The sequence below is a fragment of the Grampus griseus genome, assembly GCF_964374135.1.
Source record: "Grampus griseus genome assembly, chromosome: 2".
Lineage (NCBI taxonomy): Eukaryota > Metazoa > Chordata > Mammalia > Artiodactyla > Delphinidae > Grampus > Grampus griseus.
Genome location: NC_139018.1, coordinates 63,484,975 through 63,496,306, shown reverse-complemented (window position 1 = coordinate 63,496,306; position 11,332 = coordinate 63,484,975). Strand labels below are relative to the sequence as shown.

At 40.7% G+C, this 11,332-nt stretch overlaps 1 protein-coding gene across 3 annotated transcripts in view; it reads left to right on the top strand.

Annotated features, from left to right (window-relative positions):
- The first annotated feature begins 75 nt into the window (after window positions 1-75).
- Window positions 76-11,332, top strand: part of PRORP (protein only RNase P catalytic subunit) — a 128,120-nt gene continuing 116,863 nt past the window's right edge. Inside the window, exons 1-4 of one of the 3 annotated variants that reach the window (XM_082647566.1) lie at window positions 76-211; window positions 978-2,259; window positions 3,986-4,033; window positions 4,519-4,651. In XM_082647566.1, coding sequence (XP_082503692.1) covers window positions 1,271-2,259; window positions 3,986-4,033; window positions 4,519-4,651 — 1,170 coding nt within the window. In that variant the 5' untranslated portion in view covers window positions 76-211; window positions 978-1,270. Of the gene's footprint in view, window positions 212-613; window positions 646-977; window positions 2,260-3,985; window positions 4,034-4,518; window positions 4,652-11,332 lie in introns of those variants that run through there. The other 2 variants (XM_082647567.1, XM_082647568.1) reach the window with 2 other exon arrangements.

Sequence of the window (11,332 nt, the reverse complement as noted above, 5' to 3'; positions counted from 1 at the left end):
AATCGCCATCTTGGACGCGGGCGGAAGTCGGCTAACCCGGCCAAATCGATCACCGTAACCACTGCGGAGAATACGGCGATCACGCTAACAGCAGGGAGAGCAGACGTGAAAGAAACGGAGAGGGAGCCTCCTTAAGGCAGCTTTCCAGCTTCACCACGCTGTATTTTAAAGGCGCAGAAGGAGTGAAGGAGAGGAGAAAGCACAAATACAGGTAAATTTATTTTCTGTAAATTAATTTTCATCTTGAAATATATTTTCATCTTGAAATTTATTTTCATCTTATTTCATCTTTCATCAAATTTTATTTCATCTTGGCCCTTTGGCACTTGTGCGCCACGTGATCCCGGATAGTCCTTTGGCTCTTCCGGTTCGAGGGACGAGCTTTCTAATTTCACAGTTTCTTTTCATTGTTCATGGCGGATATGTGGAAGCCCTAAAGTCTCCCTGAATGTAGTAGGCGCCTTCAGCAGCCGCTCGTGCCCCCTCCTGCCAGTAAAAGATTCAGAGTCGCCTTTTTCTTGCCGTCAGGCCGGGCGGAAGGCCTGCTTCCGGCTCAGCCAGGCCTCCGCGGCCGCGCCGTCGCGGTGCATTGTGGGCGGGGTAGTTTCCGCCGCGTTTATGGTTGTATGGTACGTGAGTGCTGCGGTGAGTGGTTGAATCAAGTAAACTTCCGTTTGTGATAGATCCGTACACAGTAGGTGGTGCCCTCGTGGACCTCCCTTCCTTACTAGTATCGCTGGCTCGGCTCAGCTCTCTGCCCCTTCCCCACTCCCATTTCCTTATTTGACGAGTTTGGCGGCCACGGCCCCTAGACTCGGGCTTTCGCCTCTGTCCTGGCTGCCGGTGGGTCTAGGGTAGGGGGCTTCCGACTTTTCGCCCCTTCTGCAGCCTGGCTCCCGTGGGATCCGGTCCCTTTTCAAGGAAAGTTGTGATCCACGTGAGTCAACTGGCTGGTCTTCTTTGTGCATTTTCCTCAGGTTCGCGGACTGGAATATAACAGGCACCAGAGGATTCCTTCTCGGTCCCCTCGTCCTGGAACTTGCGACCAAGGTTGGATGTCCCCATATCCTTGTTTAATGGAGAGAACTCAACTAAGCTTCGTTGCTGCTAGCCCCCAAAGCATTTGATTTGTCTGTGAGAAGCTGAAAATCATCTTTTAGAAAGTTGCGCTTCGATCTCCGCCCCCTACCCTCAAATCCCTTAATTATGCTGTAGAAGTTGGGGCTTTTTGAACATCTCTCTCACAATCTGGTGCTGATTTAACTGCATAATGGCTTTCTATTTCACTGGTATTCGAAGCTTTCCTAAACTTTGGAAGAGCAACCCATACCTTGGGCTAGGCCCAGGTCACTCTTTTCTCTCTCTCTTTCTCAAAGACTGTTATGGCATCAAGAACCAAGAGAAGTGGTTTTCTCTTAAAACGGTGTCTCCACAAAATACCAAAGCAATGAATCTGCTGGTTGCCAAAGCCAGATATGTCAGGAAAAAAGATGAGGGCAGTAGTAAGCAAGTTTCTGCTGATTCTCCTCACATGTTTGCAGCTGGAGCGGCTAAGAAGAGATCACAGATGAATCCTCCGAGTAAAGAGCACGTCTTGCCACCTGTGAAGAACATTTTTCAACTCCCGACAAAACCTTTGAATTCAGAGGAGTGGGATAAACTGAAGGAATATTTCAAAGAAAAGGCTAACTTTGAAAATTGGATCATTTCACAGATGATTAAATGCCGTAGCTCTGTCGATGTGGCCAAATCTGTGCTGGCCTGGGTAGCTGCAAAAAACAATGGTATTGTAGGCTATGATTTGCTGGTCAAGTATTTGTATCTCTGCGTTTTTCATAAGCAGACATCAGAAATTATTGATGTCTATGAAATCATGAAAGACAGATACAAGCGTTTAGAATCTGGAGCGTACACTCTTCTCATCCGGGGATTAATCCATACAGACAGATGGAGAGAGGCCTTGCTGCTGTTAGAAGACATCAAAAAAGTCATGATTCCTTCAAAAAAGAACTATGATGACTGTATCCAGGGAGCCCTCTTTCATCAAGATGTAAATGTAGCTTGGAATTTGTATCAGGAGTTGTTAGGTCATGATATTGTTCCTATGTTGGAAACATTAAAAGCCTTCTTTGATTTTGGAAAAGACATGAAAGGTGATCAGTATTCAAACAAACTGCAAGACATTCTTTTGTATCTAAGAAATAATCAGCTGTATCCTGGGGAGTCATTTGCACACAGTATAAAAACATGGTTTGAAAGGTAATTTTGATTTTTGTTTATATGTATATTTTTATTTTGATACCGTTGCCTAAAACTAGCCTCCTCTTTTTTTTTATTAGTTGCTGAGAATTACTCTAGTCAGATTATACTTTCTTCTGTCTCTTAGTAAGATTGTTTCCCCTTTAAGACAAAGTTTTCTTTCCCTTTAAAAAAGTAGCAGCGTAAATAAGTTGTGCTAATCTCTACTCATCACATAAAAGGGAAATTATAGAACACTTGTTTTTATGTTTTTTTTCCTTTTAGAAGGATCATTTGTTTTCTGAGGTGTCTAGTATGATGTGAATATTTTCAAATAGCACTTGTGGCTGGAGTTCATAGCAAGAAAACTGGAGCTGTCTTTGGGTCATATTAGTATTTTCAGAAGTTCTTCTGAAACCTAGTGACTAGTATGATGTGCACATATATATTCTGTTTAATCTATGCATTTCACCAGCTTGAATAGTTAGAGGGGAGAGAGGAATCCTGCTCAAACCTGTTATGTGTTAAAGAAGAAAATCTTTATCCTTCCTGTTTTTGATCATACCATCATTTGAGTGCTCTCTCCAAGGCTGTCCTTTGCTTTCCCTTTGCTTTTATTCATGTTACTGGCTGTGTGCGTGCTGATTTATTGCTTCAGTCTTTTGTTCTCTTATTTCTTTACCACTAATTGGCTTTAGGCTCTTTCCTACAGATTCATTCCTTTTGTCTCTATTTTTCTCTTGCTTTTCTACTATATATTATCTTTACAGAGCTTTGAAGTAGCAATCATGCTTAATTATCTTTCTTAACACATTTATTGAATATCCACAGAGGAGCTAAGTTGTGAAAATCTTGGAATGGGAAGGATTTTGGATTTTAATGTTATCAAGAGTGCTGGTCTTGGAGTACTTTTTAAAAAGTAACTGCCAAACAGTGAGAAAATAAGATTAGAGAGGAATTAAGATTTGAAACAGGGAGATCTGTTTGGAGGCAATTGTAGGTTTGAATGAGGGATGATGAGATCTTGAATTAAGAACTGGGAAAGGAGAGAAGTCAGTAGAATCAATAGGAATGGATGGTATTATCTGTAAGAGGAAAGAAGAAAGGATAAGTTGATTGAGCAAATAAACCAATAAGTAGTTTTGAATGCCTCCAATTTTAGGCTTAGCACTGTGCATGATCCGTGATGTAAGATCTATTATAATGGCATTCACGACCTAATTGGGAATACAATAGTAGACAGTTATCTCAGAGTGGTGTATAAAATGATAGTGTAAGAGAAGAAATTACTCTGGGCCAGGAACAATCTCTGGCAGCTTTATGGAGAAAGTTAGAGTAAAATTTTTTTTTTTTGTCTGGGCAGTGCGTCATGCGGGATCAGGACCCATGCCCCCTGCATTGGGAGGGCAGAGTCTTAACCTCTGGACCGCCAGGGAAGTCTCTAGAGTTGAGTTTTGATTTAGAGGTCTGGGCTGGTTTCTGGGCAGGTCCTGTGAAGACAGATTTCGAGTTAAAGATGAGGGTCAGATGACGAGAGAAGCAAAGGGAAGGAGATCCAGAGTAGAGTACCATCAGTTACTTAGCCCCATCACAGTATTAGCAACCACTATTCTAATTGAACCATTCTAGGGAAGTATCCAGAACTTCTCAGAGCTCTTTCCTACGGATTTTTTAAATACAGTGAATATCTTTCTGTTCAGTAGGGATTTGACACTCTGGTGATTTGGTTTTGCAATCTTTTTTGTAGTGTTCCTGGAGAACATTGGAAAGGACAGTTCACCACAGTCCAGCAAAGGTAAAAGCCAATGTTTTATTTTTAATTTGTTCGATTCAGATTTAGTAGGTTGTTGTTACTTATTTTTAAAAATTTTAAGAATACCTTAGAAACAGGATAATTAAGTTAGTTAGGATAGCCAAGAAAAAAGTCACAGTTTTGCATTTGGAGAATTTGTAGTGCTCAAAATGTTTCTTTCAGTAGGTGCTGTGAGCCTGGTGTGACGCCTCAGAAATGTTTTTCCCTAGAGATTTGGGACCCAGTTGTGTTTTAGGAATGACTTTAAAAACTATGTCTGGGTGCCAGCCATCTACTCTTTTGGGTTTTCTGGCACACTATTTTGTTACATTATCTGGATTACAAAAAGTGAGATGTGTATGATGATCGCAAAGGTTATAATGTTCTTTTTTTAAACTACCTTCCAATTTCCTCATGTCCTAGAATTATTCATTGTAGAAAAAGTTCTTTTCCAGGACATTATTTAACACATTTAATTGTAATTACAGTGGTCAGTGTTTGGGCTGTGGAAAAACTATAGAGTCTATTCACCTGAGTTCAGAAGAGTATGAATTTCTCAAGGAAAAAATAATGAGGGATGTGATAGATGGAGGTGACCAATACAGAAAGACGACACCTCAGGTGAGTCTGGAACAGGTCTTGTTGATTCCTGGGTTGCTTGTCTTGAGCAGGGGTCAACAATTTTTTTCTGTAAAAGGCCAGATAATAAGTATTTTAGACTTTGTGGGACATAACGTCTCTGTTGCAGCTTTTCTACTCTGCTGTTGTAGTGAAAACAGCCACAGAAAATACATAAATGAATACAGTAATACTATTCATGAAAATAAGTTGTGGGCTGGATTTGGCACACTGGCCGTAGTTGCCAACCTTTAGGAGAGATTGCTTTCGACTTTCATAGAATAATTGGGTTAGACTGTCATCCATCTATTGAAGTCAATCCTATTTCATCTGCGCACAAGTGCACTTAAGCCAAAAAGATAGATGCTTATTCTTTGTCTAGGTGCTTCCAGAAAACTGTTCAGTAAACTCCCATGAAAGCATTATGGTTTCACACAAGTTTTCTAGTCAAGAGAGTTTAAGGTAGCTTGACAAAATTATTTCCAAGTCTTCTTTTTATCGAATTTGATTCTTGAAGTCATTCTTAATAGCTTTATTTTGCTAATCTTCAGTGCTTTATGCGGGTTTACTAAGATTAAGTTGAAGTAAAATGCTTTTACCTTGGGGAAAGGTTATCCTCGGGGAAAGGCTGCCTATCATCTCACTGAATGCTTTTTCTTCAAGATACCAAATAAAAAGGAGAAGAGAAAATTTTTCTGCCTTCTCACGTTGACTTAAAATTATCAGAAAATGCCCCTACTAGGAAGACTTTTAATCCTCAGAATAAAGTCAGAATCTGGTCCGTGAAAACATTATCTTCATTTTATGGAATACCTTTTAGCTGACTTTATTGATAAAATTATAGTTAACATTTATTAAATGATCCTAAGAGCTTTATATTCATTATCTTGTATCTTATTTAACCCTTACACTACCCTATAAGATACTATTTTATTTCTGTATTACGGATAGAGTGATTGAGACTTCGGGAGGTTAAATATACCCTAGGACACTCCACTAATAAAATCAAGGTCAGACTGACCCCAAAACTTTTGCCTTTATACTCTGCTGCCTCTCATTGAATGAAAATTCAATTCATAGTTCTGTATGTACTTGACAGCTGACTGGCTGTAGCAGCTCTCAATGCCTTAGGAATTTCTGCCAGCTAAAATGATTTCAACAAATTTCCTTTCTCTCATCCAATATCTGCTGAACACTTAATGTTTATCTTTGGAAGCAGGCGTTAAGATAGATTCAGGGTTGTGTAAATCATGCTGTTTGCTACCAAAGACTTTACATTTCTTTTGTGGGCTAATTGAACATTCTTCCCATCCTCCAACTTTTTATTTAATAAAATTTTCAACCTAAAGAAAAAGTTAAAAAATAGCACAATGGACACCTACATACTCTTTGTCAGAGTAACCAGTTATTATTCCACATATGCTTTCTGTCTCTTTTTGTGTTTTTCTTTTTTTTGCGGTACACAGGCCTCTCACTGTTGTGGCCTCTCCCGTTGTGGTGCACAGGCTCTGGGCACGCAGGCTCAGCGGCCTTGGCTCACGGGCCCAGCCGCTCCGTGGCATGTGGGATCTTCCCGGACCGGGGCACGAACCCGTGTCCCCTGCATCAGCAGGCGGATTCTGAACCACTGCGCCACCAGGGAAGTCCTCTATATGTGTTTTTATGAACCATTTAAAAGTGAGTTGGTAGACATGTGACCTTAAATATCTCAGCATGTATCTTCTTTTTTTGTTTGTTTTTGGCTGTGCCGCTCACCTTGCGAGATCTCAGTTCCCCGACCAGGGATTGAACCCGGGCCACAGCAGTGAAAGCCTGGAGTCCTAACCACTGGACCACCAGGGAACTCCCTGTATCTAAGAATGAGAACATTCTATGTAATTAAATGCTATTATCACATTTAAGACCCTTCACATTAATTCATTGTCATTTAATAAAAACTGCATATTCAAAATTTCCCAGTTGTTCCTCCAAAATGTATTTTATAACTTTTTTCTTCTGACCCAGGACTGAATCAAGATTCACTCATTGCTTTTGGTTGTTATATCTCTCTAAATCCAGAGCAGCGCCTCCCCCGCAACCCCGCCTTTTTTTGTTTTTATTACATTGATTTTTTTTTGAAAAGTCTGGGTGGTTTGTCTTGTTCAGGGCTTCTCAAACTTTGTACCTCAGAGTCCCTTGAGGATCTGTTTAAAATGCAAATTATGACTCATTTGTCCAGAGTGGGGTCTGAGATTCTATATTTCGAACAAGCTCCCAGGTGATGGGATTCTGGTCTTTGGACCACTTTTGAGTAGCAAGACTGTGGACTAATTGTCTGATGGCTTTCTCTTCATTAATTCAGTGTAAAAGCTTTTGGGGTATGTTACACAGGCAATGCTGTGTGCTGCTTACTGCATCACAGCAGTCACATAATATCAGGTTGCTCTCTGTTGCTGATGCTAAGTTTCATCACTTGATTAAGAGGGTGACTGCCAGATGTCTCCACTGTAAAGGTGCATTTTTTTCCTTTATAATTTCCCTTTGTAATTTTTAAATTAAAAATTAAGTAATCTGTGGAGTAATACTTCAAGACTACACAGATATCCTGTCACCCATTAACTCTTCACCCAGTGTTTTTCACATGACGGAGATGAGCTCTGCCTTCGGAATGGTGCAAAGTGATGATTTTCTAGTTCTTTTTCTTTTTTTTTTAAGATGAACTGTGTTAGACTCCATTACCGTCATTATTCTTTTTGATGCTCAAATTGTCCCAAATTTGGCCTGTGAGAACCCCTGCCAAGCCAGCTCCTGTGTGTCTTTGACATCCTCCTAGCAAACCCGCCCCCCAATCAGTTTTTGAGCATCTCTGTGCTTTCTGGCACAAGATGTCCCAGGTTTTCACCTTGAATTGCTCCTGCCCCAGTCATGGAATCACTAGTTGAATACTTTTGTTTAAGACTCTTAATGGCTAAACATTGCCATAATTTCTTCTTAATGATTCCTTCTGACTGTAATTCTAGACTAATAGAAGGAAGATTTGTTAGTTTTCTCTGCTGACAAAGATTTAGAACCCAGAGCAAACCTTCTCCTCGGAGAATGTTATACTGCAGGAGGAGTTTCAGGCTCCAGACTGGTGAGAATAACAAAGAGTAGTCATACATTTAATTACCATAATTCACAAAGCAACTGAATATATTCACAGAAGGATTGGGACATTTTATGACAAGAGAAATTGTCTCCTTTTCTCTTTCCAGGTGTTCTCCCCTTTCCTCGCTGCAGCTCCCCAATTCTGTATCCCATTTTTTTGTCATCTGCCTTTCACCTTTAAGCTATTGATTTAACATAATAACATTGCGACCATTTATGGAATGATTACCCTATTGTCAGGCACTTCTAGGCCTGTTACACTCACAGCACTCAACAATCTTGAAAGGATATCACCAATTTGAAGATGGGGAAGCTCAGGATGAGAACCATATCCATGGTTAACAGGCAGTGAAAGAAGGCTTATGGCTGGATTGGTTCAGGGTTTAGCTTTGGTAATATTGGTGAAGCAGAAGGGGCAGAGATGGATCCAGAGCATTTCTGGTAGATTGAAGTAGAACCAACTCTTTTTGGGACTAGAGGAAACAAATTAAGAATAGTGGATAAGTTAAATGTGTAGGTACAGCAAAGAGTTTTTCTCTGAAGAGCCGGAGAATTTTCAAATTGGTCATTTGAAAGTGAGAGAATGTTTGATAGTCTGAGAGAGCTTAAGGACAATTTTAAGCCTTGGAAGTTTGGATTATTTGTGGGAGAACTGCGGAGAGTATCTCTGGGTAGTGCTGAAGTCCCAACAACTACACTTGTAAGGGCATTGATCTGTGAGCCATTTTCAGCAGTCCCGGGCCATCTAGGTAGAGAGAAGGCAGCTGGATGGGATGGGATGAGATTTTGCTAGGGTGGTACCGTCGAGGGAAAAGGGAAGACAGGAGTTGAGGGTGTAGGTGAGAGGGTGGCTTAATTAACGGACCATGAGATCAAGGTTGGTAGAAGGAAGTAAAGATGGGTAGGAGCTCACAGATTAGGAGACAAGGGAGATAAAAATGGACCAGAATCTCAGTAAGGTTGGAGAGCAAGCATAAACGGAGTGAGAGTGATTAGTGTCTATTAGCGATTCGATTTGAGAGATGGAGGGCTCTGGAGTGGTGACAAAATCCAGAGTATGAGAGTTAAGCAGATGAAGAAACTGAGAGCCTAAATTGCTAGGTGGTCATCCACAGAGCTAATTAGAGTGTCCATATGATAATTTTTAAAAATAATAACTGCAACCACATTATGGAATGCTTACCAACTGCCAGGCTGGTGATGAAGTCTCTGAGTCCGGTGCCAACTTCTTAATAAACGTTCAGATGCCTGGGACAACACAAGGTGATAGCAAAGAGGAGTCAGCAAACTATGGCCCACAGACCAAGTCCACCCTTCCACTTTTTTTAAAAAAATATTTATTGATTTATTTTGGCTGCACTGGGTCTTAGCTGCGGCATGTGGGATCTTTGTTGCAACATGCGGGATCTTTTAGTTGCAGCATGCGGACTTCTTAGTTGTGGCATATGGGCTCTTAGTTGCGGTGTGCATGCAGGATCTAGTTCACTGATCAGGGATCGAACCCAGGCCCCCTGCATTGGGAGTGTGGAGTCTTACCTGCTGGACCACCAGGGAAGTCCCTCTACCAATTGTTTTTGTAAATAAAGTTTTATTGGAACACAGCTACAGTCATTCATTTCTATTTGGGCATACCTCGTTTTATTGCACTTTGCTTTATTGCGTTTTTTTAAGAAATTGAAGGTTTGTGGCAGCAATACGTCGAGCAAGTTTATTGGCGCCATTTTTCCAAAGCATTTGCTCACTTTGTGTCTCTGACACATTTTGGTAATTCATGCAGTATTACAAATTTTTTCATTATTATTGTATTTGTTATGGTCATTCATGATCAGTGGTCTTCGATGTTACTATTGCAAAAAGATGATGACTCACTGAAGGCTTAGATGATGGTTAGGATTTTTTAACTAAGGTATGTACATTTTTTAAAGATATAATGCTATTGCACACTTAATAGACTACAGTATAATGTAAACATAACTTTTAAAACAATTTTTATTGGAGTATAGTTGATATACAATGTTGTGTTACTTTTTGCTGTACAGCAAAGTGAATCAGTTATACATATACATATATCCACTCTTTTTTAGATTCTTTCCCCATATAGGTCATCACAGAGAATTGTTTTTTGTTTTGTTTTTTTTTTTTCTTTTTGACCACACTGTGCAGCATGCGGGATCTTAGTTTCCCAACCAGGGATCAAACCCATGCCCCCTGCAGTGGAGCGTGGAGTCTTAACTACTGGACTGCCTGGGAAGTCCCATTACAGAGTATTGAGTAGAGTTCGCTGTGCTATATAGTAGGTCCTTATTAGTTATCTATTTTATATATAGTAGTGTATATATGTTGATTCCAATCTCCCAATTTATCCCTCTCTCCCTTCCCCCCGGTAACCATGATTGTTTTCTACATCTGTAACTCTATTTCTGTTTTGTAAATAAGTTCATTTGTACCATTTTTTTAGATTCCACAAACATAACTTTTTACATGCACGGGGAAACCAAAAAATTTGTATGACTCTCTTTATTGTGATATTTGCTTTATTGTGGTGGTCTGGAACTGAACCAAACATGTATGCCTGTCTTGTCTGTGGCTTCTTTTGCCCCGCAGAGTTGGGTAGGTACAAAAGAGACCATGGGCCTGCGAAACCTAAACTATTTACCATCTGGCCCTTTACACAAAACAATTTGCTGACCCCTGGTATATATGAACAGCATAAGCCTCAGTTGAGGTGGAGAAGTAGCAACTTTGAAGGCGCAGTGGGGACTAGGAAAAGGTCTCTCCTTTCCCCTCAGTCCTATAGCATGCTTTCAGAGAATGAGCAGATACCACTTCAGAGCTAAGTAAGGGGACTTCCCCGGTGGTCCAGTGGTAAAGAATCTGCCTTACAATGCAGGGGATGCAAATTCGATCCCTGATCAGGGAACTAAGATCCCACATGCTGGGGGGCAACTAAGCTCGCATGCCTCAACTAGAGAGCTTGCATGCCGCAAACTACAGAGCCCACATGCTCTGGAACTTGCATGCCACAACTACAGAGCCCATGTGGTCCTGGAGCCTGCGCACCACAACCAGAGAGAGAAAACCCTCATGCCACAACTAGAGAGGAGCCCACACACACGCCGCAACGGAAGATTCCTCATGCCTCAAGGAAGATCCTGTGTGCCGCAACTAAGATGTGACGCAGCCAAAAATAAATAAAATAAATAAATAATAAATAAATCTTAAAAAAAAAAGAACTAAGTAAGGAGTCATTGATGATCTTAGGAAGAGCAGTGTCAATAGTACACCGAGGGCCAAAGCCAGCCAGGTTATAACAACTGAGTGAACACACATTGAGGTTAAACTCTCCTTTTGAGAAGTTTAGATGAAAACAGGAAGAAGGGAATGGGATAGTGGTGACTAGAGTTTGGTAGAGGTCAAGGGACGGTTTACGGAGATGGGAGAGATGTGCATGTTCATAAGGTGAAGAAAGGGTTGTCAGTAAAGATAAAAATGTTGAATAAGCAGGACAAGTAGTAGAGAGAATGCATTACTGATGAGCAAGGTTCAAAAGTAGGAGGG